The sequence below is a fragment of the Pangasianodon hypophthalmus genome, chromosome 11 (assembly GCF_027358585.1).
Source record: "Pangasianodon hypophthalmus isolate fPanHyp1 chromosome 11, fPanHyp1.pri, whole genome shotgun sequence".
In the NCBI taxonomy this organism is placed as follows: Eukaryota; Metazoa; Chordata; class Actinopteri; order Siluriformes; family Pangasiidae; genus Pangasianodon; species Pangasianodon hypophthalmus.
In genome coordinates this window covers 20,881,687-20,905,547 of record NC_069720.1, presented here as the reverse complement: position 1 = coordinate 20,905,547, position 23,861 = coordinate 20,881,687, and the positions used below count along the sequence as shown (strand labels likewise).

Below are 23,861 nucleotides of genomic sequence, written 5' to 3'. Positions count from 1 at the left end.
TGACCCAGTGAACATTCACCTCACTTTAAAGTGCAATCTGTCAGGGAAACAGTTCTCTGAACTTAATCAGGATATAAACAGATATACCGGCCATAGTAAAGTGTTATGGGTAAAATCAAAGGAGGAAATATTTTTATACTGCAAAACCAAATTTCAGTGTGAGCAGGATGGGGTAAATTGATGCACAGGCTGTCACTGATAATTGTCATAAAGTGAGAAACTCAGAGAAACTGAAAATTCTCAAAAAGGATTCATTATGTGCATTTTGCTAATCTCTCACAAATATTATCTGTATACAATATATGTAGGGCATGTCTTTCGCCAATTAGTAACATTATTATATTTCTGACATAATGAGTCACATTATGTAGTTCTTCCTCTTTATTCTAGTGACAGATATCTGACAGATTTAATCATGTGAATATACCCCTGAACATGCCTGTTGTGAAACTGATTTCAGGATACTTTCCTCTGGATTATTTACCTACGATGGTCATTCACCCCTTTAAAGCACAACCTGCTGGACACTTACCTTGAGCAGTACAACCAACCACATGGCACAACACCACAAATATACACCTTCCATGCTAATCTACTTTGTGTCACTCTGACAGCAGTACACTGATTTTATCAAATGCTTAAGAGATGATTAAAACGTAGACACATCCTCTGGAAATTGGAACTGATATCTGAAGTTTTCTCCAGTTTTCTGAAACCGATCTGGAATAGGAAACACAATGCCAGGATCTGTGAAGCTGCGCAGCATTAAGAGGATTGGACAAGAGAACGATGGCTATGAGTTTTCCAGTGAAGGTAAGGAGTGTGGTGTATTATTAAGCATGCAGTAATACATAAACATTTTATTCTACATGGTCAATCTGTAATGATGTTAACATACTGATTCTAATTTCAGAGCGAGATGCAGAATACATGTAAGTACATGTTTTTAGCTGACCTTTTTAAGGGGGTGGTAATCTATTAAACCTGAAGTCAATTATCAATTATTCATCAGAAATCAGACTTAAAATCCCATAGGAATTCAATCTTATTTAGAGTTTTGGGCACAGAAAAACAATTCTTGAGATGGCATATAAAAATTTAAGAGGCATTGCAGTAGGCTGTGGTACATTCTCTAAAATACTGGCTAATGCAAGGAAAGTGAAAAGACCCTTTTTGTACTATATTCTCTGCATGTTGCATACATTTGTTCTGTCTGCCATTACACAAAGACGACATAAGACAAAATTCCACTGTGATGGATAATAATAATGCTAAATAATTAAATATAATCTAAATTAACTGCACACTGTTGGCTTGAGGTCATCACTATATATATATATATATATATATATATATATATATATATATATATATATATATATATCAGAATCAGAAAAAATTTATTGCCAGGTACAGTAAAGGACACTCTACAGTACTAGGAATTTGTCTTGATGTCAGGTGCAAACACAGAATGAAAGATATAAAGTCAAGGGGGAGATGAAGTGAAGAATACCAAAACACAACAAAAAAAAAAAAAAAAAAAAAAGAAAATGCAACACAAAACAAAAAAACAAAAGTGCAGAGACCATGGTGCAGGATGAACATGCTATATATAAATATGAAATATGTAAACAGCAGAAGATAGAATATATTAAATCAAAAATATAAATAGTTATATACAGAAAAAAGTGAGTGAACATGGTAGATAGAAAGGTTGCAGCTTCAGAGGGGAGAGTGACTGTCGCTAGATTCGGGGAGGGGGGTCACCTGAGGGGAATTGGGGCACTGTTCAGCAGGCTGACTGCAGCGGGGAAGAAGCTGTTCTTGTGGCGTGAGGTCCTGGTCCTGATGGACCGGAGCCTCTCGCCAGAGGGGAGAGGCTGAAAGAGTGCATGTCCGGGGTGAGAGGGGTCGGCTGCAATCCTGGCTGCACATCTCCGGGTCCTGGAGACGTACAAGTCCTGGAGTGATGGGAGGCTGCAGCCGATCACCTTCTCAGCGGAGTGAATGACGCGCTGCAGCTTGGCCTTGTCCCTGGCCGTGGCAGCAGCAAACCAGACTGTGATGGAGGAAGTGAGAATAGATTCGATGATGGCAGTGTAGAAGTTGACCATCATCTTCACGGGGAGGTGGAACTTCTTCAGCTGCCGCAAGAAGTACAGCCTCTGCTGAGCCTTCTTGGTGAGGGAGCTGATGTTCTGCTCCCACTTAAGCTCCTGGGTGATGGTGGTACCCAGGAAGAGGAAGGACTCAACAGAGGTCACCGGAGTGTCAGGATCCTTCCTGAAATCCACTATCATCTCCGCTGTCTTGAGAGCGTTGAGCTCCAGGTTGTTCATGCTGCACCATGACACCAGATGGTCCATCTCCCTTCTGTAGGCCGACTCATCTCCATCAGAGATGAGGCCGATGAGAGTGGTGTCATCTGCGAACTTCAGAAGTTTGACAGACTGGTGACTAGAAGTGCAGCTGTTGGTATACAGGGAGAATAACAGAGGAGAGAGGACACAGCCTTGGGGGGATCCAGTGCTGATGATCCGGGAGTCCGAGACAGCTTGAAGTTGATGATTGCCTTAAGCCCTTTCCAGACAGAGGCAGAGTCGTTGGCTGAGAGTTTCTGTTCCATTCTCTCACCATGCTCTGATGTAGCTCTTCTCACCTCCTTGCTAAATCTGTACTTGGCCTCTTTGTATTTGTCTTTGTCCCCACTACTGAATGCAGCCTCTTTCTCTGACCTCAGCTGTCTGAGTTTAGCTGTGAACCAGGGTTTATCATTGTTGTAACTCACCCTGGTGCGTGATGGAATGACGCTGTCCTCACAAAAGTCAGTGTAGGACGTCACAGTGTCCGTGTACTTGTCCAGACTATTGGTGGCAGACCTGAAAACTTCCCAGTTTGTACAGTCCAGATATTCCTGCAGTTCCCCCACAGCCTCAGTGTGTATATATATATATATATATATATATATATATATATATATATATATATATATATATATATATATTCTTTTTTTTTTTTAAATAATACTGACTTTTGATCTCATCACAGGACAATGGCATCTTCCAAAAAGCATAAAAAGTAGGTTATACTTTTCCTGTTATTTATTTATTTATTTGCTTACTTATTTTGGGTGAAATTTGATTTGGATATTAACGTTTTTCCTCATCACAGGTTCAAACCAGGTCAGAAGGAAGAATCAGCCATCCGCGTTGGGTTCTTTCAACTGGTAAAGTTAACCAATTTTTTTATTTGTTACATACACAATTATATATAGTATAACTTGCAGTGAAATGGAAACCTGGCCTACTCCTCTTTAGACTGTGCATTAAATACTAAATTACAGTTAAAATTTAAAAATGAGAAATGAATAAGAAATAGTAAGAAACAAGAAATATGAAATATATGTACAAGATATGAAATACATATACAGGAGGTGAAATATATGTACAGGATATGGAAGAACGGATGTACAAAATATGCAGCTGTTACGTGTAGAAACAATACAAAGTGCAAAGTGCAGTGTGTGGAGTGAAGAGTGACTGTAGAGTCCTTGTGGAGTCCTGAGGGGTTTGTATGGTGGACACAACCATGTTGAGGAGTCTGATGGCCTGAGGGAAGAAGCTCCTCCTAAGCCTCTCAGTTTTAGCCATCAGACTACGGAAGTGTCTGGCGGATTGCAGCAGTAAACAGACTGTTATCGGGGTGGGGTCCCTGATGATTTTAGCAGCTCTTGTACTGCATCGTCTGGTGTAGATGTTATGCAGAGAGGGTGCACCACTCTCTGCAGGGCTTCGCAGTCCTGGGTTGAGCAGTTTCCATACCACGCTGAGATGCACTGAGTTAGTAAACTTTCTATGGCCCCAGTGTAGAAAGTTTTCAGGATTGCTGGGGAGACCCTGAATTTCCTCAGCAGTCTCAGATGATACAACCCTTATCTGGCTTTGTTCACCTGAGCTTGAATGTGATGAATCCAGGTCAGATGTGATGTGTACTCCAAGGGATGTGTACTCCAAGGTGCCTGAAGCTGCTCACTCTCTCCATGGGAGTCCTGCCAATCTTGAGTGGGGTGTAATTCCGCTGTTGCCTCTTCCTGATGCTCGTTGGTTTTACTGACGTTCAGAGAGAGACTCTTAGTCTGGCACCAAGCATGAGTTTCTCTACCTTGTCAAGTTAGGTAGCCTCATTGCTGTTGGAGAGGAGGCCCATAACCACTGTGTCATCAGCAAACTTGATAATAGAAGTGGAGCTGTGAGAGGACACACAGTCGTGTGTGTAGAAAGAGTAGAGCAGGGGGCACAGGACACAGCCTTTTGGGGCTCCGATGCTCAGGGTGGTGGAGTTGGAGGTAAACTGGCCCACTGTCACTACCAGGGTACAGCACAGAGTCACAGAGGGGGGCATTAAGTCTGAGGTCCTTGTGCTTGGAGGCCAGCCTTTGTAGGACTATGGTATTGAAGGCTGAGCTATAGTCTATAAACAGCAGCTTTACATAGTTCCCTTTGTTGCTGTCGGTGTGGGTGAGGGTGGTGTGTAGAGGACGTGAGAGATTGCGTCCTCAGTAGGACGTGAGAGATTGGGGCGGTAGGCGAACTGGAGTGGGTCAATGGTGTCAGGGATGGAGGAGCAGATGGACTTTTTGATAAGCCTCTCAAAAACCTTCATGACAAGCAATGTTAAGACTAGAGGACGATAGTCATTTAGGCAAGAGGGCTTTTTGTTCTTTGGCACAGGTATAACTACAGATTTTTTAAACTAGTATTAAGTACTATTTAGTATAAAATACTATTTAATGCAATTTTTATATTCATATTTTCTTGCATAAAATGCTTATATTAATTATTTAAATAATTACATGCTTAGTCTTTATTAACAAAATTCCCTGATTTTCATTGGTGAGTTACTTTTTTTTAAAAAGCAAATTCAGTTAGACATGCTGCATCGTCTTTAGTGGCATACCATATACACTATATGGCCAAAACCCATTCCCATTCCAAAGTTGGTCCCTCTTTGCTGTTATAATAACCTCCACTCTTCTGGGAAGGTTTTCCACTAGATTTTGGAGCGTTGCTGTGGTTGTGTTCATTCAGCTACTAGACCATTAGTGAGGTCAGGCACTGATGTTGGTGAGGAGGCCTGGGGTGCAGTCAACGTTCCAGTTCATCCCAAAGGTGTTCAGTGGGGTTGAGGTCAGGGCTCTGTGCAAGACAGTCGAGTTCTTCCACTCCAGCCTTGGAAAACCATGTGTTCATGGAGCTTGGTTTATGCACAGGGGCATAGTCATGCTGGAACATGTTTGGGCTCCTTAGTTCCAGTGAAGGGAAATTCTAGACATTCTAGACAAAATATGGGTGTGATGGTCAGGTGTCCACATGTACTATATAAGTATGTGGACACCTGACCATCATACTCATATTTTATTAACTGTCTAGAATGTCATTGTATACTGTAGCATTAAGATTTCCCTTCACTGGAACTAAGGGGCCTAGCCCATGGGATGGGATGTTTAAAAAGCACATATGGGTATGATTAGTTAGATATTCACATACTTTTGGCCTTATAGTGTAGTATAGTGGCCTTATAGTTTGCCCATATCTGGTATATTGTTATACACCTATCTGAATCAATACTAAAATTAACAGGTGGTAAATTTGCTAAAATGTGATTGCAGTACTTCTGATGATTACCAATCTCTGTGAGCTCAAATATAAAACAAACTTACCCCATGAAATAAACTTTATTATTTAATTCATGTAACTAAAGATTCATTGTCCATCATGTTTTCTTCATCCCAGTTCCGCTTTGCCACATGCCGGGAAATCTTGATGATGATTGTTGGGAGTTTGTGCGCTATAATACACGGCTCTGCCCAGCCACTGATGCTGCTCGTGTTTGGGTTGCTGACTGACACATTCATTGACTATGACATTGAGCTGAATGAGCTGCGGGATCCAGCCAAACACTGCCTCAATAACACCATTCAGTGGCGGAACCTCACAGCCGAGGAAAACTTGGAGCATAATATGACCAAAGCCTGCGGGTGAGAAATCACATTGTTTTGAAAACCCTGCAAATGAATACTCACAGTACTATCACTGTACTACACACTCTTCACTAATAATGACCTTTCTATTTCCGTTAGGTTATTAGATATAGAGTATGAGATGACTAACTTTGCTTACTACTACGTTGGTATTGGATGTGCTGTCTTCCTGCTCGGATACATACAAGTAAGTCATGTGTACAGTAATAGTGAATGATCTCAGTGAGCAATGACTGACCCAAGGCATCTGCCCTGAGTTAAATTGTTTTGTTCTAGTCTTCCTGGATGTAACCCCTATACATCTTTCTTTGTCCTTACTGAACTGTGTATATTTCCAAGATGGTCTTTCTTTTATATCTTTAGAAAGACATCTGACCAAAATCTAGCCATCCCATTAATGTTTGACTTTTCTTTGGTGTTTGATCGTATGTAATTTACTGGCATAAAAGTTTAGATTTAGCCCTTTTTCTTAGGCATGCTTACTGTTATTATTATTATTATTTTTTTGCTTTAATGGCCAGACCACTATAATTGAATACATTTACCAAATAAACACATTATGTGGAAATCAAAAGTCAAATGATAATTAAATTAAATTAAATTAAAAGAGCTGGAATTTTGCTACATCCTGGTCAGATCTCTCTATGGGTGGCAAGCGCTGCTCGACAGATCCAGATCATCAGGAAGCTCTACTTCAGCAAAGTCATGAGGATGGAGATCGGCTGGTTCGACTGCAACTCTGCGGGTGAACTTAACACACGCATGTCCGAGTAAGATAAACATATGTGCCCACACTTACATATGCGTCAATGTGTTGAGGTTCATAATATAGTTCTGTATGATCTATTCATTTTGACAGTGACATCAATAAGATAAATGACGCCATAGGGGATCAGGTGGGAATCTTTATTCAGCGCTTCACCACCTTCGCCTGTGGCTTCCTCATGGGCTTTGTAAAGGGCTGGAAGTTGACACTGGTCATCATCTCTGTGTCTCCACTTATTGGACTGGGAGCTGGTCTTATGGCTTTGGTGAGGATCATTCAGAGCATGAGCAAGCTGTCAAATATTACATTTACACTATACTATAAGGTCCACAAATAAGCATACAGTATATTGATGCATTACTAATTGATACATCACTAAATTAATTAATACCAGAGGTGGGACCAAGTCATTGTTTTGCAAGTCATAAATAAGTCTCAAATCTTGACATTTCGAGTCCTCAACAAGTCATAATGTGCTCTTTACAAAATTTAAAGCCGGAGTAATAATTATTATAGTAAACTTACACAAATCATGCAGCCTTTTTTTTTCAAATTGGTGTTCATCACTTTCTAGACAAACTTTATAACGATGGAAATATATGGGTATTTATAAGACGCATAACTTTGACTATAAAAACTGAGTATTTCAATTCAATTTTACAGGAGATGAGGTGTAGACTATTTTCACTAGGATACCCTTAGCACCCTGTCTCAGTTCACTCTGGCTTTGCTTTGGGATTCATTTGTGCTGAACAAAATATGAAGCTGTTGCTTTTGCGTCTGATATTCAGGTTAGACATGTTTCAGCTCTTTTGTTGTTGCAAACAACATAATTTTTGTGGGTGAAAGCTACTATCAATCTACTAGCTACTATTTACTACCTAAATTTACTACTATTTACTGCCTACTAAAGTGCCTCTGGGACTGAGCGCTCTTTCAACTTTGTAGTTGTTTAGTGCAAGTTGATTGGCTGTCTGACTGGTTGAATGTTGACCTCAGAAATGAAGATTAAAGCTGACTGGCTGAAAATGAATTGTTTGTTGAGAAAAATAATAGTTGATTCACTACACACTATTAAAAGCATAAAGTGAAGTCACTAGTCACTGATGCAAAAGTCAAGTCAAGGCGCAATTTTTCTTTGGCTATATCGAGTCGAAAGTCAGCAAATTTGTGACTGGGGTCCAAGTTGAGTCCAAGTCATGTAACTCGAGCCCACAATACTGATAAATATATTTCATTGATTCCTGGTGTGCTAAGGGTTAGTCCATGTATTAATTCATCAGTATGAAAGAATTAGTTAAATATTCACATATTCTTATTTATGGGCCTTACAGTAAGAAAGCAAGTTGTTTTCTTTAAAAGTAGCCTGCTAGAAAACGTACTTAAATCCATTTTTATTTAAAAAATATGTCATAGTATTGATTGGGCTTGTTTTTCAGTTTGTGGCTAAGCTAACTGGTTGGGAGCTGCAGGCCTATGCTAAAGCAGGTGCTGTGGCAGATGAGGTCCTGTCCTCCATCCGTACCGTGGCTGCCTTTGGTGGAGAGAAGAAAGAAGTGGAAAGGTTAGCTTTAAGTCCTCTTTAGAGTTGTTTCTCCACAAATGATCATATTCATCCAACCAACGTAATGACAAAAAAAAAACCTGTAATTGTAATTGTACTTTGTTACTATATATTCTCAGAAGAAAAATTATTCATTAAGGCTTCTACTTGGTACCATCTCAGATGACCTTTAAAGGCTTTTACATTTAAAAACATCCAATAAAATCCACAACAATTTGTATGGATATCACAACCAGTCTTTATTTAAAGATTGCTGATTAGTTTTACGTTCAGTTCATCCATCAAAATATGTACACGTTCAAAAAATTGGTTGGGTTTGTGAGTAATAATATATATATATTTATGATATAATATTAACACTGACACTGCCCTTGACCTTAATCTTTGTTTTTCTTAATAAAAAATTATTACTTAGCTAATATCATTTACTTTTTAAATTAAATACATCAAACTTTTTATTTTTACTAGAAGTTAAATATATTTAGTAAAAATAAAAGGTTTGATGTATTTAATTTAAACGCAACCAATTTTTTTTGGCACTTTTAATTTTAGGCACTTTTAATTTTTAATAAACTATTTTTACTAATTTATTTAACTATTTTTAAAAACTATAACTATCTAATCTTAGTGAGACACATCCACTTATAATTTAATATGATTTTGATACAATACTGTACTTTTAAAACCTGATTTAATTAATAATAATGCGAAATATTTATTTATTTATTTAATTAATTAGTTTTTTAAAAAATTAATTTTAATTATAATTACAATATTAATAAAATAATGTGAAAAACTAAATAAGTGAAAAAAGTGAAAATGAGAGAGAAAACAGAAACGTTAAATTCATTAAAATTAGACTTTGTTCATTCGCTATAATAGAAAATTGTATTTTGCTACCAGAGTTAAATAGGTACAATGCATTCATATTATAATCTCTTTTCTACTTTCTCCCCCACTTGTTTTCCTCACTTTCCTTCCGCTCACACTTCTTTAAGGTATGATCATAATCTTGTCTCTGCTCAGCGCTGGGGCATTAGAAAAGGCCTGATCATGGGATTCTTCACTGGCTACATGTGGTTTATTATATTCCTCTGTTATGCGCTGGCATTTTGGTATGGCTCCAGTTTAGTGGTCGACACAGAAGAGTACAGTCCTGGAACCCTACTTCAGGTTTCACACACACACCCTCTCTCTCACACACACACCCTCTCACACACACACACAAACAGCCATGCACATCTTCTTTATAAATGCCCCCACAAACACCCCTGCTATGTATGTCCTAATTGCAGGTGTTTTTTGGGGTGCTTATTGCCGCATTGAACCTGGGACAAGCATCTCCTTGTCTGGAGGCTTTTGCTGCAGGCAGAGGCGCTGCCACCCTCATCTTTGAGACTATTGAGCGTGTAAGTACCTCTTTCACTGGAATGCTTAAGTGCTTAGTTCTTAAGTATTTGAAGAGGTACACTGAAGACTCACCTTTTCCTGAAGTACTTAAACTGTGTTTTCTGTGTGCTTTTCTTACTATATTACCTTCCCAACAAAGTTTTTAGACTAAAAGTATACCTAGTCCTTGACCTAGTGAACCAGTCTCAGGATGTATTTATTGATAGAGACTTCAAAGCACTTCTGTAAGTCGCTCTGGATAAGAGCATCTGCCAAAAGCCATAAATCTACATCTACAGCACAATGAATTTTAAATGAAACATTGAGGTTTCATTTAAAACTCAAAAAATGGTCAAACATAAGGATCTGAGCTACTTTGACAATGGCCAAATTGTGATGGCTAGACAACTGGGTTAGAGCATCTCCAAAACAGCAGGTCTTGTGGGGTGTTCCTGATATACAGTGGTTAGTACCTACCAAAAGTAGTCCAAGGAAGGAAAACCAGTGAACCGGCGACAGGGTCATGGGCACCCAAGGCTCACTGATGCACGCGGGGAGCGAAGGCTAGCTCATCTGGTCCAATCCCACAGTAGAGCAACTGTAGCACAAATTGCAGAAAATGTTAATGCTGGCTATGATAGAAGGTGTCAGAACAATGCAGCTTGATGCGTATGGGGCTGCGTAGCTGCAGACCTGTCAGAGTGCCCATGCTGGTTTTAATGATATGGCTGATCAATGTGTATGTATACATATATACATATATACACCAATCAGCCATAACATTAAAACCACCTGCCTACTATTGTGTAGGTCCCACTTGTGCAACCAAAATAGCTCTGACCCATCGAGGCATGGACTCCACAAGACCTATGAAGGTGTGCTGTGGCACCAAGACATTATCAGCAGATCCTTTAAGTCCTATAAGTTGCGAGGTGGGGCCTCCATAGATCGGACTTTTTCCAGCATATCCCACAGGCGCTCGATCAGACTGAGATCTGGGGAATTTCGGGGCCAAGGCCTGTCAGTGGTTTTAATGTTATGGCTGATTGGTGTCTGAACAATTATTGGTGTATGAACAATTATAAACATCTAGTATTTAACATACTAGATAACATACCATATCATACCATCTTATGGCATAACATACCATCTTACTTAAGATTTGTCTTATTTTCAGGAGCCAGAGATCGACTGCCTGTCTGAAGCTGGCTACAAGCTGGACAAGGTGAAAGGAGATCTGGAATTTCACAATGTTACCTTCCACTATCCCTCTAGACCAGAAGTGAAGGTAAAAATCTAAAAGGTTGTCAGTTGTTCTGGTTATTGAATTGGCTAGTGTTAGTGTGTTATGCCAACTGGATGTGTATTACAATTTTGACATTTTGCCACTTGTCCAATAGGTTTATCAGGTCTACTCAGAAGTAGGAACTGCAATATCATTTAAATGTATTGTAAATTATAGTCCATGATTGGTTAGTTTTGCTTTGTAATGCCATCCAGGGCCAGCTGTATCTCTTGGACTCTTGGCCATGGATAGCTGTGGCATGAATGGAATTCAAACTTCAGTCACTCAACAGTAAGACTCCTCCTGAGCTAAACTCAAAATTCAAACAAATACATCCCCTCTTCAGTGTTTCTTTCCAAAGCTACACCAACGAAACAGGTGAGAATAGCCGTTAGAAGATGGATAAATTGTGGCCATGAAGGGATGCACGTGGTCAGCAACAATACTCAAATAGGCTGTGGCATTCAGGTGATGACTGATTGGTATTAACAGGCCCAAAGTGTGCCAAGAAAACATTTCCCACACCATTACGCCACCTTCACCAGCCTGGACTGTTGACGGAAAGGCAGGTTGGGTCCATGGGATCATGCTGTTGGTGCCAAATTCTGACCCTAACATCAGTGAGCCTCAGCAGAAATTGAGATTCATCAGACCAGGCTATGTTTTTCCAGTCTTTAACTGTCCAGTTTTGGTGAGCCTGTGCCCACTGCAGCCTCAGCTTCCTGTTCTTGGCTGACAGAAGTGGAAATGGATGTGGTCTTCTGCTGTTGTAGCCCATCCACCTCAAGGTTCAATGTGTTGTGCATTCTGAGATGCTGTTCTGTTCCCCACAATTGCACAGAATGGTTATTAGAGTTACTGTACCGTTTCTGTCAGCTCGAACCAGTCTGGCCATTCTCTGTTGACCTCTCTCATCAACAAGGCATTTCCATCTGCAGAACTGCCGCTCACTGGATGTTTTTTCTGAATAAACTCTAGAGACTGTTGTGTGTGAAAGTCCCAGGAGACCAGCAGTTATAGAAATACTCAAACCAGCCCATCTGGCACCAACAATCGTGCCGCGGTCAAAATCACTGAGATCACATTTTCATCACATTCTGATGGTTGATGTGAACATTACCCGTTGCTGCTGGCTGATTAGATAATTGCATGAATGAGTAGGTGTACAGTGTTTGGTGAGTGTATATTTAAACTATAAAGATTACATGAGCTGTTAACAGGGGTGTGAGTTTGTGTGAGACTTGATCAAAATGGTATGATAATACTGGAGAAGCTGTAAAAGTATTTCAGCACCCAGTGACTTCCACTGTGGCCACACCTATGTGACCAGCACTGAGTGTCCTCATCGAGTCTCTCAGCTACAGTGAGGTTGAATGCTAAAAGTTAAGAATTGTTAAGGTTTTCTGAGTTATGAATCTTTCCTAACACAGATCCTGGATCAGATGAATCTCCAGGTGAAGTCTGGGGAGACCACAGCTTTCGTAGGGCCAAGTGGGGCAGGAAAAAGCACTGCTGTACAGCTCATTCAACGCTTTTACGATCCCAAAGAGGGCATGGTAAGAATCTTTACATGGATCAGTGTTGAGCTGTGTGGGAAAGCCACATGTGCTGTTTCCACTGCCGTGGGTGTAAAAAACTCTTTCTGAAATACTGAAAGCTTTTATTTTTGTAACAATGATCTTTTCAGTATTGCATGTAACACAATCATTTGTCATTCTCTAAAGATTTCGTGTTTTTTTTTTTAATCATATCTTTCCATGTTTTTCTTTCCAGGTCACTCTGGATGGTCATGATATTCGCGGTCTGAATATCCAGTGGCTTCGCTCACTTATCGGCATCGTGGAGCAGGAACCAGTTTTATTTGCCACTACCATTGCTGAGAATATTCGCTACGGACGACATGATGTAACTGACAGCGACATCATCAAAGCCGCCAAAGATGCAAACGCCTACAACTTTATAATGGACTTACCACAGGTTGACTTTTATATGATTCAACTACAACTCTTAACCCTCAGCATTGTCAAGCACCTTCAGAAGCTTACAGATTGTCCCAATAATTCTACACTAACAAGACACTACAAAAAGTGTTTGTTGGGCAGATAGAACATTATACTTCAAAATAAAGTTGTGAAACGTTGCTAATGTCACCAAGCATGTGAGGATTGTGACAGAAGGTTTGTGCAATCATATTGTAAATCATTAACTTTAGCATAGCAATGCAGATTATGGAAGAAGACAGGTCTGGAGTGTGGCTAACAGTATTCCTGTGACCGTAACAGTGTGAAATGACTCTTTACTCCTTACAGACACCCTAAAGATGGCTGTGGATGTTCTTTCAGCAATTGTTAAGAACAGTTTACACTCAAGTCTCCATCAGTGAACAGTTTAAAATTTTAGTTTGATACAAGAAATTTAAACTTAAACTCTAATAATCCTCATACTCAAGTTCCTTTTAACATGCTTAGCACTGCTTGACCTTACAGTACACAGTTATAGAAGGGAATTATTTATAGTTGCACTGTCTCTTGTCACCCAGACGAGGATGGGTTCCCTTCTGAGTCTGGTTCCTCTCACGGTTTCTTCCTCTAGTCCTCTCAGGGAGTTTTTCCTTGCTACCATCATCTCTGGCTTGCTCATTAGGGATAAATTTAAATCAAAAACTTATATCGGGATTTCTATAAAGGAGCTTTGTGGCAATGTCCATTGTTTAAAGTGCTATATAAATAAAATTGAATTGTATATATTGCACAAATTAATGGATTTTGCACCCTCCAAATTGGGAGCCATTTTGGATTAATCAGAGTAGCTACAGGGCCTTTAAACCTTTTCATCCAGTGATGTGCTGCACCCATGTCACTGTCCATAATTACTTCCATTCTAATAATAATGATCTCTTGAGGTGAACGTCATCACTTTTTATCACAGATTTTGAGGATGACTTAAAACTAGTAAACTTCACAGTCCTGTTTGCACACCTGATAATAAAATATTAGACAAATGTGCACATAGTTGTGGATGAACTTAAGTCCATTTGTAATGTGATTTCTAACTTGGTTTCAGAAATTTGACACGCTGGTTGGTGAGGGTGGTGGACAGATGAGTGGTGGCCAGAAGCAGCGAATTGCGATTGCTCGAGCCCTGGTGCGAAATCCCAGAATCCTTCTGCTGGACATGGCAACTTCTGCACTCGACAATGAGAGTGAAGCTGTGGTACAGGAAGCCCTTGACAAGGTCAGCAACACCTTTACCACAAATACACAACAAACCATGCAAAAAATGAATAATATACTGGAGATTCTCAAAAATGCTTTGTTGCTTGCCTATCTATATGTGTCTGGTCAAGGTCCAAATGGGTCGTACCACCATTTCCATTGCCCATCGTTTGTCAACAATAAAGAATGCTGATGTGATTGTGGGGTTCGAGCATGGGCGAGCTGTAGAGAGAGGCAAACATGATGAGCTGATGAACAGAAAGGGTGTTTACTTCACTCTTGTCACTCTACAGAGCCAGGGAGACAAAGCTCTCAACCAGAAAGCCCGACAGAGTAGGTCACTCTCATATGTGTACAAATAAAAAAAAAATACACAAATGCTTGCCTATGTACCAGTTATTATTGAAAACAAACAATATTCATCCTGTTTTTTTCTTTAGTGGAAGAAGAGGCTGCTGGAGAGCCTGAAGCAGAGAGGATAAATCTTTCTCGGGCAGGAAGTTATCGGGCAAGCCTAAGGTGCTCTTGTGTATGAAACAGATCAGTCTGATTGTCTGATTGCCAATTCATGATGACTAGAAGTTTGCTGCTCATCTGAAGGGCTTCATTAGATGTCTCCCAGAAAGACTGACAAAACATCTTTAAGATTATAACACAAGTCCACCTTCCTTGATTACTGCTGCCAGACATTGAAAATGACCTGGATGACTGCAAGTTTGAACCTTGAGCATTCATGTTTGTAAAGTATCTGACTGCAGCAGAGCCCAGGAAGCTGCTTATGTATTAAATACTGGTATTGTAAAGTGTGAATTTGACTCTATTATGTTTTTTAATTACATAAACTGTAATTATCTGTAGGTAGCTGCTGAGGTGTAGCTTTGGAGGTGGCCCTTGAAATATTTTATAACAGTTCCAAAAAGATTATTTGTTATTTGACTGATTATATACAATATTTGTATCAAATAACATTGTTTTCCACTGTAAGTGAGCTTATTGGCTACCAGCTGCTGTGGTGAGATCCATCAGGATCACGCATTTTCCCGTTTCTGTTTAAAAGCTAATAAACCAGCTAGCTACACTATGATCATAGGGATATCAAGCCAGTGACAGCCAGTGAAGTACTGGAGGTTTAAAACAGAACAGAAGGAGAATAAAAAGAGTAGATGTGGTATTATGTTATTTTCCTCCTATTAGCATGTTATTGTAATCATTTTCTGTGAAACTGTAATACCTATTAATGTTATTAATCTAGAGTGATTGACAGTAGATGTACCTTAAATGACAAACTCTGAATACACTTCTGCTACTGTCTGGCATCCACCCAAACTGCGTGAGCATGTACTTATCAGTTTAATTGTTCAGATCACTCAGTGATTTGATTTAGCATATTTCCTCACCCCCCTTGAAATCAATTCCTGTCTACGCCACTGGCTAGCTGGTTGGAGTTAATATGATTATTTGATATTGGAGTTAATATGAATATTTTTTCTCTTTAGTTGGTTATGCTTTATAACATCTGTTTCTGTCTCTGCAGGGCCTCCATTCGTCGTGGGACTAAATCACGTTTGTCCAACATTATTCCAGAATCCTCAGTACCAATTGCTGGGGAACTCGGTCCCCAGTCCTATGTTTCCCAGGAGCTCCAGGAGTTCAACAAAAAGGTATCACAAAAAGAGTTTATGTGCATTAAAATAATGCCTTTTTTTCTTTTAAAATGCATGTACTATTAGTGTAATAACTGTGTAATCACAGTTTCAATGGTGCAGTCAGATAAGACGTTTCCTTTCCTGTATGCGGATGTGTTTGTGGTGTGTATAGGGTGCCATTCCTGAAGATGATGATGAGGAAGTAGAACCAGCTCCCGTGGCTCGAATTCTGAAGTACAATGCCCCAGAATGGCCTTACATGGTTTTCGGATCTTTTGGAGCAGCTGTGAATGGAGGAGTCAATCCAGTGTACTCTTTACTTTTCAGCCAGATCCTGGCAGTAAGGGTTCACTAAATCAGTGGTTCCTGCCAAGCTGGAAATAGAAATTTGGATTTTCTCCTCAGATATTAGTGTGGGATATGGAAGAAAATGTCACTTGTGTCTTCTTCCACACAGACATTCTCGATGCCTGACCCTGTTGCCCAGAGGAGAGAGATTGATGGAATCTGCTTGTTCTTTGTGTTAGTCGGTGTGATCTCCTTTTTCACACAAATGCTGCAGGTAAGCACTAATACCTGAACTGTACTACACAAGTAACCTACATTACACAAGTCAACTGGTGTGCTAATTTAATATAGCAGTTCAGTTTAAATTGACACTAAGACACTAAGCTAACTTTTGCCTAGTTTGTACTTTCACTTTTCACAGTGAATGAATATATAATGAAGGAGTCAAGCTTGAGTCAATAGACCAGTGTAGTGGTGTTTGAAAGTGTTCAGTGTACATGGTTTTCTGACATGATGGGAAAACATTCTTTAGTATTACCTATTAAAATTGTGGCATAATTTTTTAGGGATCTCCCCTCCCAACCTTTATTTAGGAATGCACTCTCAACTTCCGTTAATATGTACAGCTGGCATATGGTGCAGATGGAACTCGGTTTTCGGGCTAGGGCTTTTTTTTTTCTTTTTGTAGTGTTTCAGATAGACACAGGAACACAAGTAAAAGTCTGTAGAGAAGGTAGATTAATACAACTCACAATTACTAATAATTATTGAAGAGTTTTTCAGCTTTGTAGTTTGGGTTTGATCTGTATTGTAAATCACTCTGCTATGCTCCCTTATCTCTCAGGGTTATGCATTTTCTAAATCTGGGGAGTTGCTGACACGTAGATTGAGGCGTCTGGGTTTCCAAGCCATGTTAGGCCAGGAGATTGGATGGTTTGATGACCACAGGAATAGCCCAGGTGCTTTGACCACTAGACTGGCCACAGATGCTTCGCAAGTTCAGGGAGTAAGTGTAAAGGACCAAACCTGTACACCATCCATTAAAACCTGACCTTCCACCCCAAGGTTAATTTAACTGCTTCTCCCATCAAGGTTAACTTGTAGTTATTTCTTGCAGGCCACTGGCTCACAGATTGGAATGATTTTGAACTCTCTGACCAACATTGGCGTGGCCATCATTATCTCCTTTTACTTCAGCTGGAAGCTCAGCTTGGTCATTATCTGCTTTCTGCCTTTCCTTGCGCTTTCTGGAGGCTTCCAGGCTAAGATGCTTACCGGCTTCGCAAAGCAAGACAAGCAAGCCATGGAAGCAGCTGGTCAGGTATTCTAAATAGCCAATTTAACCTCCATACTCCATGTTCACTTCGCTCTTGGAAAAACAGTTCCCCAAGAGTTCCTTAGATGCTTAATGATTCTTGCTTACTGAAAGGGTCCTACTTGGAATCGTTTCTGTTTGTATGGTTTTGCATAAAACGCTAAGCAAAAAGGAATCTCCCCTTGAGGGACAAGCTGAAGAACCTCTATATATATCTGATATTTACCTCATTTATTATCATTTATTAGCAGCACAAATAAAATTTATGAAATTAGATATATGAAATCTCTTCCCTTGCTTGGTCATTCAGGCTCTCCAGCAGTGCAAATAAGATATGGGGGAATGTGACAGGAAATGAATTCCCCTTTTTGTTTCATATTTACAAAGATTTCCAATTTCAACACATTTATATTACTGTCTGGACAAAACAACAACAATAATATCTATAATATCTATAACCTATAATAATGCTATAAATGCCATTAATGCTGTTAATGTTCAGTTTAAGAAATAAAAATAAGAATAGAAAGTTTTATTTTGGAAAAATAAATCACTTTAATGAAAAATGTTAAGTGGGTACATAGTTTGTTATGAGACTATGTTTCTGTACTTTATTTATACTGAAATAAGTAATATATTAATACAAAACTAATGCTTTCATAATGATGATTTTATATACCCGTAATAGAATTTATAAGCTCCTTTATATTTTTGTTTTCCAGCAGCACAGTTCTAAGCTAAACCCCGCTTTACTTAAATAGCCTAGTTCAGGTTAACCTACACTATATTATGTACATAAAGATAATTAATAACACTGAATGTGCTAAGGATTAGTGCATGTATTAATTCATCATTTATGGAAGCATTATAGTTCTTAGTTGTGGACCTTATTGTAAAGTGTTACCAAATAATATTTTACATATTTATCACACAACTGATTCAGTTGTCCTCCATCTTTCTCTAGATATCTGGTGAGGCGCTGAACAATATCCGCACCATTGCTGGTCTGGGTAAAGAGCGCAGTTTTGTGGAGATGTACGAAGCTCAGCTTGAGGCACCGTACAAGGCTGCATTGAAGAAGGCTAATGTATATGGTGCCTGCTATGGATTTGCCCAGTGTGTAGTCTTCCTGGCAAACTCAGCGTCTTATCGGTTTGGTGGATACTTAGTGCGCCACGAGAACCTTCATTTCAGTTTGGTTTTTAGGTAAGATTTCCCGGGAACTCCATGTGAAAATATGCAGGAATAGAGTTTGAGCATATTTTGATGAGCATACATGACTGGCAAATGTCTGAATATGGGTATTTATTAATAGTTTGGCAATGGTAATAGCTACATGTAGTAATAACACAATAATGTAGTGACAGTAGAGGCTCCTTTCTCTCATGGTAGGGTCATCTCTGCCATCGTAACCAGTGGAACAGCTTTGGGCAGAGCCTCCTCATACACACCTGACTATGCCAAAGCGAAGATTTCTGCAGCTCGCTTCTTCCAGCTGCTTGATCGTGTTCCCAAAATCAGTGTCTACAGTGACAAAGGCGACAAATGGGTGATTAAACTAAACAATTTTTGAAAAATATTTTGAAAAACAACTGCAATCAACATACAGAAAACATCAAAAGAAAACCAAATATTATGTTCAGTAACATACAGTTGGTCAATAATCTAAAATCTTTATTTCTCTGAATTTAGGCTGATTTCAGAGGAGATATTGAGTTTATAGATTGTAAGTTCACCTACCCGAGCCGGCCAGATATCCAGGTTTTGAATGGCCTTACTGTAAGTGTGAAGCCTGGTCAGACTCTTGCTTTCGTGGGCAGCAGTGGCTGTGGCAAGAGCACTTGCGTCCAGCTGCTTGAGAGATTTTACGACCCAGACTTAGGACGAGTGGTGAGAATACAGTAACATACAATAAACACACACTAATTACTTACTGAATTATATGACCTGGTATATGAAAGAAGAGCCTTTATGTACTTAGTTGGTTATTGCATTTCTGTCTTTGTTTGAGACTTGAGAGGGAATTTATGAGAAATGACACATCTGGGCTTTCTATTGTTATTCAGCTAATCGACGGACACGATTCGGCGTATATCAACGTTCCATTCCTGCGCTCTAAGATTGGGATCGTTTCCCAAGAGCCGATTCTGTTTGACTGCAGCATTGCGGAGAACATTCGCTATGGGGATAACCAGAAGGAGCTCAGCATGAATGATGTCATCTCTGCAGCCAAGAAGGCCCAGCTCCATGACTTTGTCATGGCCCTTCCTGAGGTAATAATAAAACCATTATTAATTTTAAAAAATGGTTTCGTTTCTAAGTGACGTTAACGCTCATTTCCTGAAAGCCTTCAATTTTGCTAAATATATGTGCGAATTTCTGTGTTAAACAGCACCTAGTATTCTGTCCTAGAAACTGGAAGGTTGTGAGTTTCCTGGACTGCCTGGAAAGCCACCATTGAGGTGTTTAACAAGGCTCTAAAACCTCAAGTGCTCAACTATGTGCTTGGATAATATTCCGCCTCACTAGTACAAGGATTGTTATGTTTGTTTCAAAATAGGCTAAAAAAAAATCTATTGGGGCACAACAGAAAAGATCACAAGTTCCAATGCCAATGATATGACAACTATTTGTGACTGGGAGCCAAGGGAGCAAAATTGGCCATGCTCTCTGGGTGGGAGGGATGGCATACCATCTCTCCCCTGTCAATCACAGCAACACTAGCCAATCATGTGCCCCTGTGAGATAATGTACACAGAAAAGGGCAGATAGCTCTTTCCTTTCCTCCAAGTGCGTTACATGCTGTGATGCAGCATGTGTAACAGTTTGAAAAGATGCGGTGGCTGGCTTCATGTGTCTCAGAAATATCACCAAATTGGAGATGGATGCAAGTGCAGGGTTTTCTTTATGAAACAAAATGCACCAAGAAAACAAGCAAAGTTAAGACAAGAGTCCAATACTGAGCAAAACAAGAACACGGCAGGGAGCATCACCACCATACATGGTACAATCTCAATGTCTGACCCTTGTATTTGAAGTTCAAAATGATTCAAAATGATAACTACTATTTCCAGATGCATTGTACTTTTTGCAAAATAACATCATACAATATATTTTCATATACATTTTAATAGTTTTTTCACCAAGGTCCTTGGACTTAAATTTATTCCAGGTATTGTCATAAATAAAGAATACTCACAAGAATAAACTAGTAAACCAGGTCACTGATGCACAGTAAACACATTCAAACAGGACAAGTAGCCTATTTTTGTTTTATATGTATTTACTTTCTATATTTACAGCACTTTATATTTATTGATACACTGTTTGACCCTGGAGCAGTGAGGCAGCAACGTGACCTGCTGCACTGCTGTGCCACCCTCATGCAAAATATGTGGTGTAATTAAATAGTGACAAGTTTTAGAGTTACTATTCTCTGACCTCCTGATCCATCACAATACTCCCACATTAGGTTTTTGGAAGTGTTTTAAACAAATCATAAGAAAAACCACGAAGATGGCTTTGGACTGCAATTGATATGAACAGTTTTGCTACGATGGCTTAGGACTGCAATTGCTACGAACAGTTTTTCCCTCAAGTCTCCATCAGTGAACAGCTGATAACTTCAACAAAACTTCACTTCATGTGAAAACGATGATGAATCAATAGCTCAGTTGTATCCTGTCACTTAGATTTGATCATGATATGCCCAATAATGCGATCCATATTCTTCATAAACAACTTCTCCCCAGCTTATAGGGATGGGTTACACGTTGCAAAAAATGTAAAGAAAGATGTTACATCTTTATATTTGATATGATTAGATTTCGCTCTCTGCTGCCAGCTACACTTCTGCTCTAAGAACATAATATTTATTCGTGTTAGTAACCACTCTCTTCTCTTGTTATTGTCCTTACAGAAATATGAGACTAATGTGGGTTCCCAAGGGTCACAGCTCTCACGTGGTCAAAAGCAGCGCATTGCCATCGCCAGGGCAATCATACGAGACCCGAAAATCCTCCTGCTGGATGAGGCTACATCAGCCCTGGACACAGAGAGTGAGAAGGTGAAAAAAGAGCAAGACAGACAGAGGAAGACTTACATGGTACGGCTAAATTCTCCCAATAATCATGCTTTGTGTTTATCTTTCTTTTATCGAACAGACAGTACAAGAGGCTTTGGATAAAGCGAGGGAGGGCCGCACGTGCATCGTCATCGCCCACCGTCTCTCCACCATCCAGAACGCTGACATCATAGCGGTGATGTCACGAGGGTTTGTGATCGAGAAGGGCACGCACGATCAGCTCATGGCCTTAAATGGAGCTTATTACAAGCTGGTCACAACTGGAGCACCAATCAGCTAGTTGCTTACTATGGAGCCAATGTTTAATGATTCCCAAATAGTTCTGCTAATGTATAAACAAGGTGTATTATTTATATTCATGAGATTGAGGAAATAGAGTCATGGCTTTATGACCTGTGCTTTCACAAAGATTTCACTGTTCCAAAGGCTAAGCCAAAGATTTGAAAGAACTTCACGTGTAATTTGACATAGAACTATGAATTATGAATAATGAATGTGCTTTATTTACTCATTGTTCTTGCTCTGTTGCACAATCTGTTGTTACGTTTGTACAGAATGAAAGAATTGTTACATTTATTAGATCACAATCAAGTATTAATACATAATAATAGATATTAACTAATAAATAATTATTACATTGAGTTTATTCACTTATATATACTGTATATATACACAAGATCTGTAGAAGTCTTAAAATTGTAACACTAATTTAAAACAAAAATCAAGCTTTTATTTAACTGGGTTATTTCATTTAAAACTAAAGTTCTAAGAGAAAAAATTTCAGCTGCTTTTGTCTCGAAATCCTTTAATACAGGTATTTCACTGCACTGGGTTTGAAAAGTATTGATTAATAAAGACCAGAAAGAGTGTGAACTGAAAGGTCTGAAGGGTGGACCTTCTGTAAATATTATTGTATTATCATGCCAATCATTATATGATCATGTGAAGAGCATAGGGATTGGTGGAGTGTGAAGATACTACATTCATCAGCCTCTGGTTATATTTAGTATCCTGCAGAGTAAAATCATATTCTGATCTATATTTTTCTGATAAACCGTCACTGCAAAACAAGACAAAATGCAGACAGAAGGGCAAGATAATCAGTACATTTTCATTTAAAAATACAATATGAAGTCTGAACAGACAATATGCAGTTTGTCACATGGCAGAGAACATCATACTGTTTGAATAATACTGCCATAACAGCGCCATTGCTTGAACAGCATTCTTAAACATTTTTAAAGGAAAGGGGTCATGCCAGCGCTGGAATCCACTAGAAACTCCACTTCCCAGAACACACTGCGGCCTACAATCATAGCCGCCATGGACTACAATCCCGAGCACAACACTCCACCGGAACGTCCACACTCACCTGGGTTCTATGCACACCTGCACACCCAATCATACGCAAACCCTTTATATAGAGATTTGGTCTCTCTGGTTTTTGGATTTGCCCTCACAGTGTTGTTTTTTTGATCACTTGACTACTTGCCTGTCTCTGTTTATGGTGTTTTGCTTCATGTTTTGGATCTCTTTGCCAGTATCTTCAATAAAATCTCTAAACTGCATTTACAATTTACATTTTTTTTCATGACAAAAGGTTATAGATCTAGAGAACCTGTGTACGCTATTGTCTGTAGTAAGAGGAGCAGCTCTGCTACTACTAATGTATAATTTTTTCATAATAAAATTGTGTCTACTGGAACTTAATACATGATGAAACATTTAAGCATTTTTAAGCATTTAAAAAAAAAAAAGCTGGACAAATGCGTTCATTTGGTTTATTATGTTTATTAGTGTCAGTAAAAAAAAAAAAAATGAAATAGATGCCCATTGACTTTCCCCCCCCAAAAAATGACATTCTAGTAAAAGCAAAGTTGCTAAGTAAAATAACGTCAGTCACACCAAATATTAATTTGATTGAATTTAGTTTTTTGTTTACTGCTCTTCTAGTATTTGTTATATAAATTCAGAATATAAATTATTTTGAAAGCATCTTTACACTAGAAATGTTTTCAATAAATGATTATTGTTTCATAAGCGTAATACTGTGTTGGGGTGTATGCTATCCACAACAAGCTACTGTGGCACAACAAAAATAGTGACACTAAAAATTTTTTTTAGTAAATTGTTTGTAATAATAATAATTTGAAGAAGAAGAAGAAGATGATTATGAGGAAGGAGAAGAGAAGGAAGAAGATGGAGAGGAAGAAAAGACATGGAAGAAGACGTAGAAGAAGATGATAATGATGAAGATTATGAGGAGGAA

The 23,861-nt window shown here is 39.1% G+C and overlaps 1 protein-coding gene across 1 annotated transcript; it reads left to right on the top strand.

Moving 5' to 3' along the window:
* Nucleotides 1-513: 513 nt before the first annotated feature.
* Nucleotides 514-23,160, top strand: abcb11b (ATP-binding cassette, sub-family B (MDR/TAP), member 11b). The gene is made up of 28 exons (XM_053237972.1): nt 514-813; nt 914-932; nt 3,049-3,078; nt 3,172-3,226; nt 5,793-6,037; nt 6,140-6,227; nt 6,677-6,810; nt 6,900-7,071; nt 8,246-8,370; nt 9,369-9,543; nt 9,666-9,779; nt 10,937-11,047; nt 12,475-12,600; nt 12,818-13,021; nt 14,108-14,278; nt 14,391-14,592; nt 14,700-14,778; nt 15,794-15,920; nt 16,078-16,245; nt 16,363-16,467; nt 17,038-17,199; nt 17,311-17,514; nt 18,473-18,714; nt 18,901-19,057; nt 19,201-19,398; nt 19,575-19,781; nt 21,428-21,574; nt 21,672-23,160. Exons 1-28 carry the CDS (start codon nt 738-740, stop codon nt 21,870-21,872), a joined length of 4,044 nt encoding a protein of 1,347 aa, XP_053093947.1. The 5' UTR covers nt 514-737; the 3' UTR covers nt 21,873-23,160.
* The last annotated feature ends 701 nt before the right edge of the window (nt 23,161-23,861 follow it).